The sequence below is a fragment of the Branchiostoma floridae genome, chromosome 13 (genome assembly GCF_000003815.2).
Source record: "Branchiostoma floridae strain S238N-H82 chromosome 13, Bfl_VNyyK, whole genome shotgun sequence".
NCBI classification, from domain to species: Eukaryota; Metazoa; Chordata; class Leptocardii; order Amphioxiformes; family Branchiostomatidae; genus Branchiostoma; species Branchiostoma floridae.
The window spans coordinates 7,718,027-7,741,010 of NC_049991.1; the positions used below are offsets into that span (position 1 = coordinate 7,718,027).

Genomic DNA, 22,984 nt, shown 5'->3' on the forward strand with positions numbered 1-22,984 from the left:
CTAAGAAAACATTGACATTGTCTTTTTTTTTATGAGCCTTGCTTTATCTAAATAGAAGACATACAGTCATCAGCTGAATCTATAGCAGCCCCCTTCCCCTTGTGCAAATGAAAAGCAAGAAAATATTACTTCTCAAGTGTCAATAGTGACGCCTGTGACGGTAATCTATAGGATACTAACATGAGACAAGTTGTGGTGTCAACAACCCAAGGAGAGAGTAAAACATGGCTGATTGCTTTTCAAGATTGCATGAATATAACAACAGTGAATACATTTAGAGGAAAACTCAGTACAGTATACTAGCCTGGTATCCATGCTTTTCTGGCACCAGTCCTCTCTTCTGATTGCATCCTGCCAAATACTGTACATTTGTAAATGCCTTTAAGTTCAAGGGGATTAAATAGAGTGTTTGCAGTGGTTTAAAGTTTGCAGTTGAAAATAAGATGTAGACTACGCTACATATAAGCAATCAGAGATACAACTGGAGCTAGAATACGATGGCCTGGCCACATATATATTCAAAACTACATGTACAATGTGTAGGACTAAAGGAACTTGATACATCGAGCTCTGACTACCATCAAATCCTTAAACACAGATTAAGCACAGCCACAACATTATAGGATGTTTTTCTTGCCACATAATCAATAACATTTATGATATAACTCATACGATACAATTTCTACAGCTTCAAAACTGCAAACACACTTACCTTACAATAGAAATACCAACATTATACACACAAACATATTTCACATGTAGGCAAGGCCTAAGGGTTCTGTTTGTCAGCAAGATATAAAGATTTATTGCATGTCTCTACACTTTGTATCTCTCCTTTTATTTTTATTGAAACATGTTTAGATGGCTATTTCTTCCCTATTATAACTGTTCCCTATATGAGCATCAGTATCCCATGTAGTCAGCTTAAAACTGTATTAACTCACAGCATTTCTACTTTCTGTCTTTGTACACGTCAAAGATAGATTTCAACCCCACAGAATATCTAGAAATATCAGGAATTTCAATGCAGGGTGGCACTATACACTTCACTGAAGAAAGATGGCTAATTGTTTGGAAATTCTAGCATTTTCTTTGCAAGTCCTGCAAGCCATACTACTCTGTTGATCTGTGGTTCGAGATTACACAACCTTCAATTGTTGACGAACAGCACAAGCGTAGTATACCAGTGCTGCTATATTAAAAAAAAACACATATCTCATGTGGTGTTGTCAAAAACAACAGTTGCTGCACTATAAGCTGGCTCGTGGTTTAAACTGTGCATGTCCAGTGTAGTGCATTGTGGGTAATATGTCAAAGGTGAAATCCCGATCAAGCATATGCATGTATCTAGACAATAACTGTTTACAACTTAGGGGCCTTAACCTTTGACCTGCACATGCCAAGTTCAAACCATGAAACAGCTTATACAAAACTAAGAGAGTTGGAAAGCAAAACTAGGCATGTGATGGTTGGCCAGGAGTCTGTCACAGAAAGAGGTAGTCTTCTATGTGGAGGTACACGTTACCGTACTGATATTCTGTAGAGTTGTGAGGTAGCCTAACGCTAATCACCAGTGGATAGTGTAGCAGCGTAGCTAGCGGGAAACGTACTGTATCGTGAGGTATTGGATATGTAAGCTTGTGACTCATTGTGCCATAACAGTGCTCTATCGTGCAAGTGAGACACGCTATGACGGACATCCAAAGTTGTGGATATGACAAGACTGATCTTACAGAGAACACAGCTGTCCAAAGATAGAGATGTAAGATATACCTTCACTATGTAAACTTGTATGTTTGACAAATGTTACAGAGCAAGAAGCTAAATGTATCTCTGTGAATTTCCTATTTGCGTTACCAAACACAGATGCTAGACACAGCACAGATTCTACCATGTGCTACACAGACAAGAGATATTGTTCAGTAGTGTATGTTTCTCTCAAAACATCACTGCTGAGATGTCCATACTCTACCCATACTATATGTGCCAACTTATGTTCTCACACAGCAAATGTGCAAATGTTTCTGCTTTTCTCTTTCTGTAATTCGCTTTTTTGCCATCTAAAGCCAGACAAAAACATTCAGCCAAAAATGCAGTTCTTGGGGATGAAGCTTGGAAGGGTACGAACAAGTCCTATTGCAAGAAGCAGCATGTATACTTCAAAGAGTGTGTTATTCCCTATGGGCCCTGGACGCTTTAATTATACAGCTGTCTATTCAAGTTGTATATTCCTACAAAGCTGACAGCCATTTTGCCTATATTGCTCCAACTGGATAAGCTACCCTAGCACTCTTCACATAGTCGAACATAGTTTTCTTTTTACGCATTGCTTCTAGTTTCTTTATCGACAGACTTCCCTAGAAGCAATCTTATTTCTCAATACTAGAATGGGCATCCCTGTAAAGTTTAGAGGAATGGAAGTACTCTGCATATTGTACTTTATGTATTGCAAGGAAGGGGCAAGGAGAGAGAGACCAAAGTTGTTATCTCTTTTCTTCATCGCGGTTGATTTCTGGATAAGCAGCTCGCCGGACTTCGTCGATCTTCTTGCACCACTGGAGTGCGTAACCGTCCGGGTCCTCTAGGTAGTACGTTCGGTTAGGCTGAGAGTAGGGAAATACGTTATTCACCTAAGGAAGCATTTGCAGGCAAATGTGAAAAAAACTATTTCTCTTCCAAATGGGGTGGGGTAATATAACAAGTTTGCTTTAATCTTTTTTGTAAATCTATACACTTTGGCATTGTAAATTACATGACCCAAGAAGAAAAAATTAAAGCAAAACTTAATATATACATTTATATTACAGTGGCTTTCCAAAAGCAATCAGTACAATGTAACTGGTCAATTAGTACAGCGCAAAGTAAAGTATCTATAAAACATGACCTGATTAAATTGAAAGAAAAGATGCCACTTTAAATTTGTATCATACTAACCGTATGGACAAAGTAGGTCTTGAAATTCTTGGCCTCTGGTCTCAACTCAGGTGACCTGCAAGTGCAAGGATATTGTTAAGTTGTTTTGTTTGTTTTTAACTCTGGGCTGTTACATTCTTTTTGATAACAGAGATTTTGAAGTCAGATTTTTGTCAAAATGGTATATGATATACAGTATAAGACATACAAAATATACATGATTGTGAGACAAACAAAAGCTGAACCATTTTTTGCTAACTTACCAAGGTATCTCTCCCTTTAACACCATGTTAACAGGGTCTACATAGTACAGGTGTGGCCCTTCTGTCAGGAGCAGTTGTCTTCTTCTTGCAAACAGACCCTAACATCAAAACACAACACAACATTCAACTTTGCTTTTAAACCGTATGTAAAATAGTACATGTACATGTGTGTACACATGTGTGTACAGAAATAGACAGTACAGAAGTAATATCAATTCAACTTGAACACTTCACAATCTGTGTTTTGTCAATTAGAAAAATGGGTTTATGTATATAACATACTACATGTATTTTACTTCAGAATCTTTAATACAATTCAACTTACACATAGTTATCCCCAAGTTTTATACCTTCAATAAATGTATGTTACCTTTCTCTTGTCTGTGAGGCCCATCTTCAAGATGATGTTACCCTCTACAAAATGGTGCCTGAAAAAAAAAAGCATTAGATGTCATTTCTATGGCTACTGCAATCCACCTACAATACATATAGTGTAAGGTACAAACCTCTAGAGAACAATATACATTGTACATTTTTAGTGGCAACTGTACATGCTACAAGACTGACTTCTAGTGCAAGATATTATGCTTAACAAACAATACTTCTGTGTATAGTTTTGTACAGAAAAATGCTACAGTTGGCTACATTTCAATGGTACATAGTGCTTGCATGGATTAGAAAATATCCAAGTTGGAAAAAGACAACACTGAAAAGGGGCAATCAGAGATAGTAGACTTCAGACAGTAAGCATGTGCTGTAGAAACAGATAAGCAACCCAAAACCAGTACTGTTATATGTCTCCTTTAAACAACAACAACAACAGAAACAAAACTGTCCCCACCATTTGTTTTCTCGTCTTTGTTTCTGCACGATCCTCTGTCTCTCTTCGTTATCTATGTTCAGTTCTAGTCTGTTGGAGTGTGGGAGTATGCGGTACTTGGGCTTCACGGCCTTGGGAGTGTTATCTGCGCTGCTTTTTCTTTCCTGCACTTGTACTTTCTCCATGGCGGCCGCCTCCTTCTGTTTGAGCTCGGATGAGATCTCCAGACCGTGGAGGTCGCAGAATATCGACATGTCGTCCAGCCGCTTGTCAAACTCTTTGGCGCTCTGTAGAAGGGAACATGATCGGGCATCAGTTTCTGTGCTACATGCACAGCCTAGCAGAAAGTCTAAAAACTGCAGTGAGGCAAAAATGATGTTCACTACTACAGTGAATTGTGAAATTTTTGCAGTTGTTTATATTTGGGGGTTCCTCTGTGAGATTTCATCGCAAACTTTTCACATCGAAAATACATATCCCGCAAACTCAAAATGACTTACAGTATGCATAAGTGTAACCTGAGAATTAAGCAGCTTATATCCACTACATGCATGCACAAGTTACTTGCACTGGGAGCCAAAGTGGCCATTTGGCTCTATCAATTTTTTTTCTACCAACAAGATGTTATAAAAAGATGGCTGATAGTTGAAATACAGCTCTATATTTTTCTTAAATTGCCGGTGGGACTCTACCTCACACCTCAGCCTAACTGAAAATACATACAAGAACAAATGCATCATATTCTAATTATGAAGGGTCCCAAAAGATTTTGATCACTGCATGGTCATTGATCACACAACGGGGCATACAGGGTTTTTTTAAGTGCCATCTTCTGCCAGTGTATACAGCCTACTTCACAGGAAGAGACTTACAACAAAGTCACTGCGCAAGTCCTGAGCATCAGGGGAGTTTGCTGGTAGGTAGGGCAGCAGCCGAGGGGGGGTCCGGTGGGGGAGGGTGTCCCACTCAATCCCCTCCACAAACAGGTGCCCCCTCAGGCTCGGGTATCCCCCCCGCTCCTCGCAACCCAACCGTTCCGTCGGCTCCAGAATCTGGAAGGAGACAGAAGGTATGTGTGATTGTACATATGCCTCTGCCCCTGAGGGGTTGCCAAAAAAGAAAAAAGGGAATTACAGCTACATCAGGTCATTTTATTTCTTTAATAATAAATTCCATGGTAAACAAGGTATACACATTTATGCATATGGTGCAAAATTCGTAACTATAAATTTCCCATATTTCAGAAAAATTCATCATCAAACATTGTTACGATGGAACATTTTCATCTGAATAATACACATATAAAGTGCATCCAAACGATCCTATAAGATTAGTTTTTAAATCAAATAGACACAAGAAAAAAAAACATAATCATGGGCAAAAACACAAGAGACTCAAATAATAATGTACATTGTATGAGTCTTTGATTGGTAGAAAATCTTGTACTTTCTTCTTACAAATCCATGGAAGGCTACAGAACAATGTAATTTTATTTACCAGTAGTTTCTTCACCAAGTCTTGAGCTTTAGAGTTGAAACCATCAGGAAAGTCATACTCTAACTTCTGAATCTTCTGGAATATTAGGTACTCATTGCTGTGGTAAAAAAAAGGTTGAACATCATAAGCCATCAAGACTATTGTCACAATGTCACATTTCTATACACTCATTAACAAATATTTAAATGATAATGCACTTGTGCACAATTTACATTATGCAGTGACAAAGTTCTACAATTGAAACTTTGAATGGAAAAAAACTTGTCCAAAATTACTTCCACAAAAGATTAACGAGCTTAATTCTTACAAGTTGAATTGTTGCAATTGTGTTGTTAGGTATGGGTTTGTTTCAACCTTGTGCATATTTTATACAGTTATATCTTGAAGATGCAGGTAGTTTACCAACTGAAATGGCTTAAAAATGACTTTGTTGGGCTCATGAATGACAGTTAAGAAACCGGTGCAAATTCTATGAACAAAATAATGCTTTACCCAGCTCGAAATGGTGGCAACCCTGACACCATCTGGTAGATGATACAACCCAAAGCCCACAGGTCAGAGCTGTAAAGATGAGAAGAAACAATCAAAAAAGGTCAACACGGTAAACAAACATCATTTTGCAGATGAAAAAGGCTACACTCCTCAGGTGTCAACAAAAATAAGGACACCTACTTATTGTTGATGCAAAGAACAAAGCTTATCTTTTATATGCAGCTATTACATCACTCTTTTAATATCTAAAAAAAATGATATAGAAATGGCTCCATTCCTTAGCTGTTGCCAAAAATTAGGGCACCGACAAGTATTAAAATGACCCTAAACAGAAAAAAATTACTTTTTACAAGCAGCTTTTACCTTATCTTCAAATGCAAAGTGAGACTCCACTCCGGTTGTGTTGCCAAAAAATATGAAACACATAAACTGGTGACCATAGACAAAGAAAGAAGCTTACCTTTTACAAGCAGCTTTGTTAGTGAGCAGCTCAGGTGAAACGTACTGTGCAGTTCCTACAAAGGAGTTGGCTCTCACTGTGGGTAGAAAAGAAAATTGGGTCAAGTCATTTAAAATGCATCACTTTTGGATTATTCTGTCAATGATAAGATTTGTCTTATACAGCTTATACTTTATGAAACTACAACAAATTTAGGAACAAAACAAGCATATGAATTCTCAACTTCCCTACCTTGATTGTTACCAGGGTCTAGAATCTTTGCTGTTCCAAAGTCTGTGATCTGAATGTGCATGTGTTCATCCAGCAGGATATTCTCTGGTTTCAAATCCCTAATGGAGAAAAAATACATTTGTTAGACTTGTGCAAGTGTCATTTGTGTCATATTTTAGGGTTGGGGACCAACATTCTAATGTATAGTTGGAATGACCAGCGATTATGCAAACTAGTACAGGTTTCAATAAGCACCTGTCTGCATTGACGGGCGCTACTAACTTAGGATTCTGACATCTTTGGGTCACCATCTTGTTTCTGTCCTTGAAATAGTCTGGGCTGTTCCAGGCTGCAGTACCACCATTGATTATTAGTTGGCACTTTTGTACCAAGTTGCAAAATTCAAAGAAGACCATAACTTCCTGACATAAAAGTGACACTTGATAAAACATAATACGTTTGCTCCTACAAATTTTGTTGCCTATTAGTAATTACATTTTTTTCTCCCAACATTAATAACACTAAAATGCCATACAGTTAACAACTACCATACTTATTTCTAGTCTTAGAATCATATAACACTTTTAAATTACTTTTTGGATGGACAAAGTCAGGTAGATATCTTTTTTTTGGCATCACCACAAGGGCGGAGACATTTCTACATTCAAAGCCTCACCTGTGAATGATACCCAGACCATGTAGATGCTCCAACGCCAGGATGATTTCTGCTGTGTAAAATCTGGTGCACTCCTCATCGAACGAGCCCAGCTTCTGGATGTACGGGAGCAGCTCGCCATTCTTGGCATAACTTAGACCGAAATCTGTGTTACCATCGTCAAGGAATGGCTGTAGTGTAAATGCTCAATTTTGTTTCAAACATGTCAAAACAAAACAGTACACTCAATAATCTAACCATACTATACAAAAGACAGATGATGTCACAACTTCCTGGATATTTTGGCTAACAAGTATTGGGAATGTCGCATGCCTTTAACCGGAAGGTCATGTGACCTGTCACTAATTTGAACCTGAAGACAGCTATTTCAACATTCGAACAAAAGTAAAAAGTTGAAAATTTGTCAGTTTTAAACAAGTTTTAGTTTTTCATTTAAATGCTGGCTCAGGCATACAAAGCAAGACACTGGAACATTGCTTCAGCGTTGGACAATATACTAACACAAGAAGGATACACAATTTCTCCACATCTTGGAAAGTGAAGTACAGCTTGACAAAGAAGGGGTGGTTGAGTCTACTGAGGACATCTTTCTCCCTGGTCACATATGGAACCTTCTTCTCTCGGATTATGTGCCTCTTCTCCAGAATTTTAACTGGAATGAATACACACAATGGTCAGCAACATTTCATTCTTAATTATTGTATCATCTGTTTGCACTTGTAATGGTATCGCTGGCTAAGAATATTAAAACTTTGCATACAACCAAAATTTTGTATTTTTCAAAATGTCTATCACTAACTTTAGCTACAAAATTATGCACAATATAATCAAGGCAATGCAACATAATGTACATCAAATACTATAGCTATAGGCTATACTTACTTGCATATTCCTTTCCTGTGTTGACATCCCTTGCCAAAACCACCTGAAACCCAAAAGGTATCTAACATTAGCTATGTATTTCCTCTTAATGACAACATGACATCAAAAAACTTCCCATCCATCCCTGAAAGAGCATAAATCAAAGTGGTATCAAATCGATTGAATACTCCCTTTCCAAAAAAGGGATGTATACTAGAATTCTGAAAGTAGATACAGCCTGTTTTTCCTCCACTTAAAGGTACATGGTAATTTTGTTATGTTTGCAATTATCGTAACTTGAAAGACTGAATTTCTAACAATAGCAACAGTGCCCTTTAATACTGTGAAGTCAGAAAAAATGGCTGTCAAAAACATGAGGGCCAGATGCCTTTTGCATTGTGTTATAATCAGTGCCTCAGACTTCACAGTGGAACTTGAAAGAGTAGAGATCTGTAATATGTAGATTTGCATATTCTTTGTGGTTGTAAATGACTATAATAACTGTAAATTTTGAAATGTTTTAACCTATCTTCTTTTAGCAGCTACATAGCAAATATGCATTTCTACTGTATTATGTTTGTTGCAGTATCAAAGAAAGCTACTAGGAGCTCAAAAGTCAAAACTCTACTCATCTCTCCAAAACCTAAGCACACAACAAATTTCATGACAATCCATTTATACCATCTTAGGTATGCCATGCAACCACAAACAAATACAATCAATAAACTATCAAAAATACAACATTTTTGCCGAAAGTAAAAATCAAGCCAAACTGTAAGTGAAAATACATGACTTACTGTTGAGTAGGACCCCTCTCCTAATATTCTGCCGAACTCGAAGTCATTGGGAGTTTTCTTCCTGGGCTGGGGAGGTGTGGGTGTGCTGGGGCTGGCTGCAGCTGGGGAGGGGAGGGCCATGTTCCCTGGGGTGGTGGATGCAGTGGCTCCCTGCAGTTCCTCTGGCTGGCCACTAGATGGCGCCGGCTGATGGGAGGGAGTACTGCTACTACTGCTGAGAGGGTCAGGATTCGAAGGTATACCCTGGAAAACAGATAAATGCTAATATTTAATTCTGAAACTTTTTTAGCAACTTAAACATTATGTATCATACAAAACACTTGAAATTTCAAAGGCTGGCCTATTTTCTTAGAAGAGAAAGTCCTTGTAAGGGGAGACGTCAGATGAAACACAAGGCTCACAATGAGAAGACACAAAATGAGAAGATCCCAGCTGCTCTCAAATGCTCATTAAGAAAAGCGCTCAAGGTTTTAATTGGGTCTTCAGATAGCGCTTATGGTCTCTGCAGCATACATGTACATGACGGGGTTCTAGATGAAAACTGGGTGTATTTATGATTTTTCGACATCCACATTTGGAGCTGTGCATGCAATGTTTGACCTTGAGTGCACCGACGCACCTAGATATTTATGACGAGTCATAACAATAGATAAGGGTGATTGTACACAGCTTTTAAGGTGCACTCTCACTGTACTTGCGTCACGCTTGCGTCACTGTGGGGTTTGAAAGATACTCAATGAATTTCAGAAAAAATAACAAATTTTCATACTTTTTGTGTATTTTGTCGTCTTTAAAGTCATACTTTTACATATAACGCAATATCCAAATCATGAATCAAATCGGAGATAATAACAAAACAGTGACACAGTGAACGAACCCCGCAGTAACGCAAGCTTGAAGCAAGTGCAGTGAGAGTGCACCATTAGTAGTAAAGAGTCATTGTTGAATTACTTTGTGTAGGCTAACATTTTGCCAAGTTTAGCTATATATATAATATAGAGAGCATTTGGGTTCTTCACAATATTCAACTTCAATGATTGAAACTGTACTGACATGTTAATAATTAGGTTTTTGCTGACATTCTACTTTATTTCAATGTTGTCCGCTCAAAAATCTTTCTGCACCTCAATTTTTAGGTTACAATGATGCAGGTGCACCAGTGAACTTCTTCCGAAATATTAATATAAATGTTGTCTACCTAAAAAATTATCTGTGCACACCTAATTTTTTTGGTTAGGTGTACCAGTGTACCTGCTCTGAAAAATGAATTCTAAGTCCTGCTGCTAAGCTATACACAAAATGTTTGACATAGGGCATGTCCCCTGAGTGGTTCTCTCCATTTTCAAACAGAATCATTGACAAGAGATCAAAAAGACAGGACAGATGAAAGAAAATATCTAACAATGAGAATCCAAAAATGATGAGGAACCAGCTGTACTCATATTCTCATCAAAGAGACAAGACCATTACTACTGTTACATCTGTGGATTGGGACATTAATGGTATTTATCTCTATTTATCACGGGACCACTTTACACTGAAAATGCTTAAGCTGTTATAAGACACCTCTCACGGAGACATCTCAGCAGACGACTCTTTACACCTGATGTGGCAAGCTGTCTTAGAGTCCCTTCAGAGCAGGACTGTCTTGGCTTGTAGGCATGATTGTGTCTCTGCATTTGACCACACTCTGCCCTCCGTAATAAGCAAGCAGAATTGTCACAACCTATAAACATAACTCAAAGCTGGCTCTGAGACACGTTCTCTGAGACGCATTCTCTTTACACAGGAAAAAAGTATCCTGGCACTCCAGCTGAGCGTCTTGGCACTCCCGCTGAGGGTCTTGAACGAACCTCTGGAGCTGACTCAAGATGCACATCAGGAATCACGTCTTGAGACTTAAAATTCTATTTACACTGGGAAATTTAGTGTTTTCTGAGATGTCTTGGGGCCAAGATGTCTTAGGCTCAATCTAGACACAGTTTTTACCAATATCTGCGGAGATGTCGGGAGGGATCTGGAACGTAGGGGGCAGGACACCCATGGCGCTTGCAGTCATAATCTAAAACATATCGCGCGATTTTCAAAATGGCGTTACATACTAATGAGCCCTCCCGAAGTCGGGACCTATCTACACACGTGTGAAAGTTGTCGGGGACCCTGCTAAGCTATCGAGCGAATGCTCCGGACTTTTCGGGAGAAATTTTACCGATATCTTGCCGGCGATATTGTAGTTCCATCTAGACGCTGAAAAAAGCTGTCGGCGAGAGACTGTCGACTCGCAGATATCGGGAAAAACTGTGTCTAGATTGTGCCTAAGAAAACGCTAGTGTAAAGCCTGCCCATGGTCACCCTACATCCACAACTAAAAATGACCAAGAAGAATACTCGGGGGACCAATGAAATCTCATCTACATGGATGTAGGTGGTCACTATTGACAGGATTCTTTGTGTCAATGGGAAAAATTATCTAAGGCAACAATTTATACATATTACACCACAATACAACACACGAAATGATAACAATGATCAAATATAAAAATTAGAAGAGAAAAGGAATCGCAACAATACAATGCACCACGTCCCTAGAAAAGAAAAACATAAATGTAAGCTTTGTTCATTCATAGCTTTCCTCCATGCAGTGCTAATGACAACCATTGCATGTAAACATGCACCACTGCCACCTATAGGAGTGTACAGTCAGTTCCTGATAAACATGTTATGTACACGACTACACCCAATCCACCCACACACAGAGATGAAACAGTTTAACGCTCAGAAGCGCTGAATCATACTTACAATTTTTTCTCTCACGCTAGCTACTATGTACAGTGTTATGACTGATAAACAGATTACGTAACAGTCGCGAATACTGGTAGCAGAACTAGTATAGTAGCGGGTTGTTTACTATCGTTTTCAACAGAAGCAAACATACCTTTTTCCTCATGGGTGGACTTGGGATGAAATACCCCCAGCAACAGAATTGCATGTCAGAAATAGAGCCAGAGCAGCACCAATTGTTTTGTACCGCCTTCGGGCGCTGACCTAGTCTAGTTCTGTAACCTCTGTGTGCCCAGACGGTGCGTTCTTTACCGATTGTTATGCAAATCAGCTCGAGGTGAGGACAATGCACACTGACCAATGGCAGCGTGCGGCACCCGTCCCTACACCCAACCTGAGACCTGTTGTTTACCACATGCCGGGTCTGCCTCCCTAATGACATTGTCTGAACCCAGGGACCTGTAGGACTTTCACCTCTGCTGGGATGTAGTACAAACACTACCAAGCTTAGCTTTCTCTGAAAACAAAATTGTTCAGGGGCTATAAAAATATCGGTAACAGCCTGGAACGGGCCAATATTGACTTTGTAACAAGGTAGAATTCTGGCTGTGTTATTCTTGTTTCGTGTTTATATGGACACAAACTTGAACAAGGCATCAGTTCCTGAATATGTCTCATTGTTTGGTATTCATGACTTATCAGAAACACCGATGTTTGAGTTCTCAAACTAAAAGTCCCTAATTTATAGATTTCTTTTTATATCTTTTTGGCTTAAAAATACTCACATCTTTAAACAAACACACATGGGCAGAAATGTGACAGCGAGCTACATACACCTACACGTAGAAGGACTTCTAATATATTGTCACTCTTTGAGAAGTGTTTGTAGTAGTAGCAGTAGTAGTAGTGGTTGTATTCAGTCAAAATAAAAATATATTATTTAGAAAACTGTGAAGCATGACAGATCCAGAATACTACCATAAGACATACGGACACGTGGACACTGTCATTTGGAGTGTCACGAGTTCCTGGAAGGGCACACGTGTTTACGTGTTTTCCACGAACACTGCGACGCTGCCATCTCTGAAGTACGCCCTCACTGTCACGCGTACACGATGGCTCATTAACGAAGCACATTTCCCTCCAGTGGTCATCTAACACAACTTGCACTGGTAGAAAACAGCTACGTTACACAATGTGTTACTTGTAAGTTGTATGGTACACCAAGGACTTGAGGCTTAAGGTACACACACGCACACACGATTTACGTGTGTGTGCATGCACCTTAAAAATCAAGCCCTTGGTGTATGATGATACAGCCACAGGTGTACATATTTTCGTGCACACGTTTCTAGGACAAGTGTTTTTCGAGCTCTGGAAATTCACTCGGCTGTGCCACGTGAGGACCACTTGAAACCGCCGTTATTTTCTTCAACAGTTTATCCCGTCCCAAATGGGCAAGAAAGGAGACCTTGAGATTATGGTACAAATTCAAAAATATACAACTTTGCATGCCAAAAACTAGATACATATAGATATGCAATGATGAGTTAAGATATAGATATAGAATAAAAATCATTACAAAACAACAACATCATGTTTGTAAGAATCCAACATGCTTATATGCCACTATAGAAATAAACAATTTTTGAAAATCCACAAGTTATAATTTTTTCCAATCTACATTTTGTGCCATCTAATTTTGCAAGAAAGTTAAAAGTGAATTTAGCACCCTGTGTCCATTTGTTTTCAGCCTAACTATATCCAAACGGGATTACAACTTGTATCTGTGTCCATCAGTTAATACTCTTTCCAAGATAGACGGACAGCTAAATATAAATGTCCTACTAGTAGTCTACCATGTATGTATTACTGACAGGGAACCTATGGGATATATTTAGCACGTCTAGTCTAGTATCATACCAACTATATTTGGTTCCGGGTCTCCCTGGGGTTTTCTGCTTCGGGTATCTTCCCAAGATTTCCACCGGAAATACGCAAACACATATAGCTCTTGCCGGAAAATTCTGGGGTTTAAAATGACCGACCTTGTATACAAATTAGGGAAGGGACTAAAAGTAGTTGTAATGTTCCCAGGGGTTTAGTGTGGGTGCTTTTAGGTAATATGTTGCTTGACTACGACAGTAAACATTTGCACGCCTCGGGCATTCAAGTACTACTAGTACTAGTAGTGCTTATGTCAAAGTCTGGTAAACACTTAAATCTGGGACACTAATGTTTTTCTGCTTTATAATTCAAGCAGTTATTCCTACATGAAAATATCAACTTTTGATCATAAATGAACTTAATTACGTACATATATATATATATATATATATATATATATATATATATATATGTATTGGAACTGAGGATCTTACAAACAAAAGTGAAAAATATATTATATACAATCTAATCTATATTTTCAGGGTTCGAAATACACATACTTAACTTGCAAATTGCATGTAATTTTTGAGATTTGCACGTAAAAATATTCTGAACTTCCAATCTTGCATGTTAAAAATACCTGGCCTATAGTAAAAATACTGAGGCCCTGTGCCTTTGCCAGGGATCGTCACCAGTCGTCAGTAGGTGTTACAAATAATCAAATTGGGCTTGTATTTTGCATGTAGATTTTTCTAATTGCACTTAAGATTTTTGCCAACTTGCAATTTTGCATGTAGCAAAAAAAAAAGTATTTCGATCCCTGTTTTTATACATTTAGATTCTTCAAAATCTACCAAAATCAAGATTGTGTTCCTAGCACATGTACTCTTGTAATCCTGCATACTTCTACAAGAAAAACATTAAGAATTTGAGGCAAATCCCAAATAAACTGCTCAGGTGCCTCTTGTTTTCATGACAGGATTTGCATATTTTGCAGACAAGATCTGGTATGCTGCATTAACAAAGAGGTATGACCAGAACATACCCTTTGAATGAGCGGCGGCACCGAAGCCAGAGCTCAAAATATACAACGTGATATTTCTGTTTACTACAATTCAATATACTAGCTAATTCATAATGCTAAGCCTCTGTTATTTTAGCCTTTCAATGATGTTGTGTTTCTGCAGTAGAATTTGTATGTGTAGTATATATGTATCTGTTCATATAGGTTATAACAATCTAAGTTTTATATTATAGGTAGTATACCGTAGCTCAAGAAGCTATGAATGCATGAAATTTGGTAGGTAATGTGGTGACAATTTAATTCAGATTTGGGGCTCCCTGGTAGCTTTCTTAAGTATTGCAGCAGAATTTTTTTTCATATTGTATGTAGGTTTGGTGAACTAAAAGTTGGTAAAACAAATCTATCTGTATAGTCTACATGTAAATCTATCTGTACAGTAATTTCTATATTACATTGCAATAGGGTATGCCAATGTCCAAATGTGCATAATATACACCCTCTTCAATGGTTAGTTGACCTAATTACATGTAGAATCACGGATCCAGTTCTGACTAGTTTTCAGAGTTCAACGTCCACTAGTACTAGTGTGACTTGCATATCCTTGATCAAATCAGGTCAGGCAGAAATAACTAAAACTGATCAACCTGTTTTTCTGACCTCCTTTCAGACTCAAGAGTTGCACTACATATACAAAGCTTACGGGCACATTTGCATGTTTGGCCTTTTGACTTTTGAGTGTTAATATACATGTAGATCAATGACATTGAAATGAGTTTTAATATCTTTGTGCGATCTTGTATGAGAATAAGATTTTTGACATATACTAGCAAAAATTGGTTTACGTTAACTTCAGTGTCTTGAAACCAGGAAATATTTTGCCACACAATTTTTCATTACAATTTTGCTTCATAATCATACGATTATGAATTACAACTATGTTTTAAATCAAATTGTAAGCAAACCTAAGATAAAATACTTTGATACACCTTAAAACCCCATTCACACACTGGTCGTCAACAGCATTCTAACTTGAGACTGGGATTGAGATTGAAAATTTAGCTGTCAGAAAATGTTGTTTAAGATCCTTCTCAACCTTCAGTTCTATCCATAAAAACATATTATCCAAAGTATGTAGTATACATAATGATAATAATAATCATAATCATTTGGTGTACTTTGCCAGCCAGTGAGCACCCAATGAGTAATGAGGCTGTTTAACGTGGTCGAGGCACCTGCTCAAGCACGGGACCCCCGTTTTACGTCCCTCCCGGAAGACGACTTCGTGGAATGACCATGCTTGGTCCGGCTACAGCAATACGGTCGTCCTTGGTTGGGGGACTCTCATCTAAGAACTATCCTGACCGCGCGTTGCTTCACTTCCGAGATTGAGGGATCCAGTGTATCAAACGTGCCACGCGTATAGTGTGTACGAAACCCTGCACAAATATTACCACTGGTACACCCACGATGATGGCACGATCAAAAATCAACCAAATTTTAGGTGCACAAAGATGCACATGATATACACCCAATATTTTTTAGCCCCACTTATGTGAGTGACTGAGCCTTGTTAAGTACATGTAAACCTACCTCCCCTGTTTACTGAATATGTTCCAGACAATTTATCTACCTGAGCATGTGTGTTTAACAACTAGAAGAATAGCTTATTGTATGTTGGCTAGCCAACTATAATAAATAACTGTTGACAACAATCCCTTGAATCCAAGGACGAATAATCTGCTAATTTTCTAACTGAATGAACTTGACATTCACCAAAGATAAAAGGGGAAGTACAGGTAGGGTATTTTGTTAATAATTGATATTTCTGGATGTTTAGGGCTCGTTTTATCATGGTCCGCAATAGGTGCAGGTAGACATCATAAATACCTACATACATGTATGTGAGGCTTCCTTCTAAGTCTTACTGTAACAGAGCCACTGTATCTCAATAACATTACTGTTTTTATCAATAACCTCTAGCCAGTCTAGGCATAACAGCGACGCATCAGTTAAGTACAGTAAGTACAAGCTGCGTAAGACTGGACTGTAAGGTTTCATCCACTCACACTGGGTAACACCCCTTCTCTTTTTGATAAATGTAACTTGGAACCTTTGACATGCTTGAGGAGTGGCTTTCCTCAAAGTTTCAAACATGGGATCTATGGCTTAATGTCCTATCCAAGGGGATCCCTATCAGAAAGAAGCTACATCATAGTACATGTAGGTTCTAATTTTCACCAAGTCTCCTTTTCATCGAGTCGAGCGAGAAAAATGTGAAGTACCTTTCCCATACTCATAACTTTAAGGCATGCTGGAGATTGGAACTCAGAACCTTTGGATTCTAAGTCAAAAAACATAACCACTAGGCCACCTTGCCACCTGATTGTCCTTCGAAAGTCCTTCGCTGGTCCCTTGGTTGAGAGAGATGCACGTTAAGGAACCCAGCATGTGTTTTAGCTTATAAATATCTACGAACTCACCACTCTTATTAAAATAAGAGTGGGGGTCCCTCCCAGTGTGAGTAGATCAAGCCTATATATTTTCAGTCTTTCACAACTTGTACTTACAGTACAGTGCAAAAGCATTTTAAAACTATCGTGATATGTCTTTATGCAATTTGTGCAAAACAAACAAACAAACAAGTACGGCAACCCCCCACTTGTGACACACCGGTAACACTTGCAGTTACAGATGAAACATTCAAAGTAGTGAACATCATAGCTAGTTGGGGGGAGGGTGGTTCTTCGTTCTGAGAAACTTCAACGAAATCAAAGGGGTATACAACATTTTTGGTCCCAAATTATGGGAGGGGGGTACACTCTTTGTACAGAGAACACAACCCTTACTTCGTAAACTGTACTCTACTCTACTCTAATAAAGTACAGTCCCTTATTACGTGGACTGACCTTTTCTTGACCCGCCCTCTTAGTTTGTTTTCGTACCTTTTATCGTACCAGGAAACGACAGTGTCAAAAACGTCTGTAGTCCCAAAACCTCAGTTTCCACCTACCAAACAAGTGCAACCCTACGATATTTCTAACTGTTGGTGATATCTTTCTGTCAGATTATGATTAACAAATGATATCTACATCCTTACGGAACGTACAAAGCTGTTGACAGGCATCTGTAGACATGTTAGAGATGTCAGACGACTTTACGGGATTTTACTATTTTTTTCTGTCTGCAATTAATTTTCTTCATAACGTCACTCACCGGTGTACCCGCCTAAACTATGTCGCAAGTTTGCGGCGAAAACTCGGTCAGCACCGGGTAAATTTTATCATAGAGAGTAAGAGTATGGTTAAGGGCGCTTAAGGATACTTACGATATCACTCTGAAGGTCTGCCATAGGGAAGAAATCGTGTGTTGTTCGTGAGGATGTCTTGGTTCCACCTAGAGAACATCCGCCATTGTCCCTAGGAATACCGGGTAGGTGGCATTAGACCAGTCACTAGTATGCAAATATTATGTATGTAAATAACAGGTATTTGCTTTCTTATGTAATATAGGTGAGTATCAACAATATCGCATCCTTTTGGTAGTAAAATCTCTTTTTTCCCAAACAAGATAAGTTGCTTTTTGTTCCCTTATGATTTCGTTGTAAATTTTGCTGTATTACTTAGAGCTGAAATGAAAATGTACATCGTTGGGTGGTCATCAAAAAGGTTATTTGCATACTTGTGACTTGTTAAACACCAAATATGGCAAATAGGGCATGCGCACCGAGACTCCTATGGCATTACTTGGAAGAGTCCACATCTTCAAAGGGTGGTGCCGACGGTTTGCGTCAAACACGTAATATGGGGGCGTTTATTGCTCTAATGCGCGATAGAGTTATGTTTGCGGGGGCGTTTGCTTGTGGACAGGAACTGCATTTGCTTGAACGAATTTGTAAAAGGGAGTGGCATTGACGTCATTTACATAAATGACATGACATATACGACACTGAGGACTGCTTTGTTTTAAACAGTTGTAAATTTAGATCAAGATTTATGATTTAGCGTTATATAACGTCATATAACGTTATAAACGTTAAAGTGTTACTCCTCTTTAGAACTGTCCATTATGAATTTTGGACATTTTGACTATTGATAGAGAAAGATTAGGTAGGTAGGTAGAGAAAGATATCTTCTATAGGTGTTTGAAGGATAAAAAGGATATGATTCTACGTGGTGAAATTTGAGCATTTTTGAGGGAGAGAAGAAAGAAGGAACAAAATAAACATCATGTGCAAAAATGCAAAAGGAAAAACAAAAAGGCGGGCAAAACCTACACACAATCATTGTTATTTTTACATGCATATCTTAATATATCGATCTTCCCTTATCCACTCCTATTAAAGATTTTATTCTTCCATACACGCCATTCCTCCGAGGTCTCAAAGAAGGGGTGTGTCTCGGCGTTGCTACAGTTTGGACCTAGATAACTCTCCCCATTGGATTTCTTTAATCCACACGCCCACACAAAAATCACTTAGCTACTAAGACTTCTTCTATTTTACTTCTCATAATATCCATTGTGCCATGGGATCAACCCAGGCTACTGCTCACATCTATCGATGGAAAGGGGGAAATGTAACTGCGTTGTAGAGTGTTTATTTTCTTCTTTTTCTCTTACAAATATATATGGCCTCCGACCCAGGCCCTCTAGGAGGTTAAAACACATCCTTGGTCGATCAAAGTTGACTATGATAAAATCTTAACTCAACATCAGTCCTACAAAATGGGACATGACTAAACAGTCTTACATTAGTATTTATCTTTTTTTTTTTTAAATTTGAAATTCATTTTACGGTTTGTTGATTTGATTTGTGTTTTTATTTTCAGTATGCATGAAAAAACAACAACTTTGTCTTATTGTGTTATATCGCTAGATGTGGTCTCCATGTGCTAAGATCCTCGGAGTTCTAGTTCGTTCTAGTCCTTGCTAGGATCCTTCTGGTTTAAGTCCAGTAAATTGACACTTCACTTCATCGGTGACTATTGGCAAGGACGTTGCTATTGGTGATTAAAAAGTTGCGGCCCTCCACCCAAACATCTGCTTGAATTTTATCCCCTTCCGATAATGGAACAATCCATATATCCCACAATCCTTCACTCTGTCTCCTTGAGCCGCCATCTTGGTACGACCGGTCAGGAGAAAGGACGAAAAGAAGAGCAGAAAAAAGGACAAGAAATGGCGGGACGGAGAGCAGCAGTGAAGGCAATAGACTGGATAGCCTTTGCGGAAAGAGTTCCTCCCAACCAGAAGGCTCAGTTCACTGCACTGAAGGCGAGATCGGACGCTATCTACTCAAAGTAAGAGGGGCATGGTTTTACCTTTGGGGTCAGAGGACGAAAAAAAATTATGACACTTCTTCTTCTTCTTCTTTGGAAGCCCACGTTCATCGTGTTGAACATTATGGCTTATGAGGTGCACATGCGCGTCGGTTAGTTATTAAAGAACAAAGAGAAGACTGAATATTCTGTAGGTTGTGCTTTACTTGGAACGTGATAATGTCAGGGTTTTGTCTGTTTTTATAGTTGTTAAAATATACCACAAGTTTATTTGATGTGTATAATTTCCACAGCCCCCTCCCCATGTTCGCAAGAGTAACTGTTCAGTTTGTCACATTATGATACCTTGAAAAGGTTTTGTCAGAAGTTTTTGCTGAGTATATGATAGGTCACCAACACGTTTGTTTGTTTTGTTGTGCATAATTGGTAAACCACTTTTAGTTATAACATACCAGTTTTGTATCGTAGCCATTACGTACAAGCTTTTGATCCAACATGCTCGAGCTCAGTGTGGCTCTCCTCAAACACAGGACCTCGGACCTTACGTCCCATCCGAGAGGAGATCCCTAAGGACTAACCGAAGCTAGGACCTCTTTTTCACCCGAATGATTATTGAGGAAATAGATGTTAAATGCCTTTCCCAAGCCTTAAGGTCACAACACTTGGGCCTGCTATGGATTTGAACCCTCAACCTTTAAAATTAATACTAGGTTCTAGCATAACAATTCTTAAAAAAAGGTGATCAAAACTGGATCAAAACTGGAAGCTAGACCATAGTAGCATTAAATGTGAAGTCTGCCATCTCTGATCCTTTGCTCGGTGTGTTTCAGGTACTTGTCCACTCCAGAGAAGCCAGCTGCCATCAACTTTGCTTTCTACAAGTCCAGGCTTGCCAACCCTGCTCTGGTGGATGAGTTTGAACAAAAGGTAATGCTGCATTCAGCATGAACTAGATTATAAAACTAAGATGTAGTACCAAACTAGTACATGATGATTAGAACTTCAAAGTACAAAATCCACATGTGCTACATATCTACATAATATGACATCACAGATGCAGTGGATTATTCATTCCTTGACAAAGACTGGAGCTGTTCAGTCAAAATTTTTGCATTGGAAATTAAAGTATAATTTTATTCCAAAATGACTTCTACCAATACAGATAAACTTTTGTTGGACAGAATGTTGCTGCTCTTGATGGACCTATGTTTTCACCATATTGTCCCAAATCAGTATGTTCTAATTTGGAAAAGGTGGAGTTCTCAGCCCCCTGAGATTTCTTGTGCTCACACTACTAGTAGTTGCAGCACTTCACGTTTTGCATTGTCAAACAAAATTCAAAGGTTGCAAAAAAGTTTAGATGATGATCAAGGAAAGAACTCAGCTACACAGCTTACATATGTATTCATACTGAAGATAAAGAAAACTACATCTATTATACTACATGTACATGCCATACATGATTGTAGTCATTCAGATCACAAATCTTTTAGATTTTCATCACCGAATATAGTACAATGTACATGTACATCACACTGACCGATTTGATTCATTGCTGTTTGTCTTTACTCCACATGACACAGTTCAACGCAGTGAAGATTCCCGAGCCAGTAGACACCTACACTGCAGGGCTGGAAGAGGCTCAGAAGAAAGCTGTAAGTTTATACTATTACAGAAATAAGTACCAGTACTAAAGCCAGTCAGTCAGTACTAAAGCCACACCTGTTTGATTTTGATTTCTTGGTTCCAGGGTATTTGTAATAACAAATCAAGTGGGTGGGCAAAACATTCAAGGAAAGACATTACCATGCTATAAACTAGGAAGCAACTTTCTGCAACAAACTTGTTCAATTGGTACAGCCTAGTACATTGTAGATAATGAAAAAATTATCTAGATGTATATTTAACTTGGATATTGTTGTGTAGATGATAGTGTATGATATGATGATCATAGTATTTTGTTTCATTACACAGATTTAGATGTAAGAAAATATCATAATAGCGGAATATGTTTACTAGGGAAATTAAGTTTCTCTTCCTTTTTACAGCAAGCAGATGTGAAAAGCTTTGTCGCAGAGTCCAACGCAAGGATCAAGGGGTACGAGGAACAGGTACGTTTGTGTATTTGTTATCTTTATTTAATAAGAAAAGTTAGTCATTATATTGTGAAAAGCTGACTGATTTCAGGTTGAACCATTCTTTGGAATGAGACTTTTTTATGAAAATGCAAACACCATTGGTTTAGATATTTTGGTGGTAAGACAAGTTTCCTGTGTAAAAAGATGTAGTAACTGTACAAAATGTTGCCACCCTCTTTTGCTATGATGCTGACAAAGCCCTTGAGTAAAACTGGCAGCTCATTTGTAGTTGAGCTGTTCACAGGAGAACAAAGAATGGGCTTTATATTCGTTGCATTACATACATGTGCAATGGGTTGTGAAGACATCATCCAATATAAGGCAATACTGCTTTAGTAAATTGTAGAAGGAACTAACAATTGTTTTTTGTTTTTGTTTTGTTAAGGCTGCTGTTTACAAGAGTCTACCTCCTACGGAACTCATGACGTACGACGATGTATTCGCGGCGTTCCCCGAGATGAAACCAGACAAGGAGAAATACCCAATCTGGCCCCACAGGCCCATCGAGTAATAACGACTTTACTGACAAAGTCTACCCAATTCATGTCTTCAACTCAGATATCTATATACAGATGTACAACATCAGTCTTTTTCCAATTTGAAGTGTTTGTTTAAGATTCATTCTTGACTTGCACTTCAAGAACATCAAAACAAATTTCCATAAGCTTCTGTATGAAACATTTTCTGAATGAAGATGTAGTAGTATAAAGTCATGAAGGATGCTAGCATTCTCTGGTACCATTTATTGCATTGAGAGTGGATGTACCAACCCTTAGTCAGGTTTGACTGTTGTTTTTTTTCTGTGAAGAATAAAAGAGCTGTATTGACAGCTTGTGAAGAAATGTTCCCATTCTTCTATTTTGTATGTGAGTACATGTACATGTACATA

The 22,984-nt window shown here is 38.5% G+C and overlaps 2 protein-coding genes across 3 annotated transcripts; one reads left to right on the forward strand and one right to left on the reverse strand.

Annotated features, from left to right (window-relative positions):
- Positions 1-241: 241 nt before the first annotated feature.
- LOC118428892 (3-phosphoinositide-dependent protein kinase 1-like) lies at positions 242-18,281 on the reverse strand. Of its 2 annotated transcripts, none has more exons than XM_035839171.1 (15): positions 18,007-18,281; positions 8,990-9,232; positions 8,214-8,256; positions 7,846-7,983; positions 7,332-7,476; positions 6,677-6,774; positions 6,446-6,521; positions 5,986-6,054; positions 5,494-5,590; positions 4,869-5,048; positions 4,018-4,283; positions 3,547-3,604; positions 3,177-3,274; positions 2,935-2,989; positions 242-2,603 (listed from the first exon to the last, which is right to left on the reverse strand). In XM_035839171.1, exons 1-15 carry the CDS (start codon positions 18,028-18,030, stop codon positions 2,484-2,486), a joined length of 1,710 nt encoding a protein of 569 aa, XP_035695064.1. In that variant the 5' UTR covers positions 18,031-18,281; the 3' UTR covers positions 242-2,483. The 2 variants fall into 2 exon arrangements, with proteins under 2 accessions (XP_035695064.1, XP_035695063.1); XM_035839170.1 differs by lacking the exon at positions 18,007-18,281 and adding an exon at positions 11,925-12,065.
- A 1,486-nt stretch (positions 18,282-19,767) lies between these two features.
- LOC118428818 (ATP synthase subunit d, mitochondrial-like) lies at positions 19,768-22,937 on the forward strand. The gene is made up of 5 exons (XM_035839037.1): positions 19,768-19,978; positions 20,788-20,884; positions 21,541-21,612; positions 22,006-22,068; positions 22,481-22,937. Exons 1-5 carry the CDS (start codon positions 19,857-19,859, stop codon positions 22,604-22,606), a joined length of 480 nt encoding a protein of 159 aa, XP_035694930.1. The 5' UTR covers positions 19,768-19,856; the 3' UTR covers positions 22,607-22,937.
- Positions 22,938-22,984: the final 47 nt, after the last annotated feature.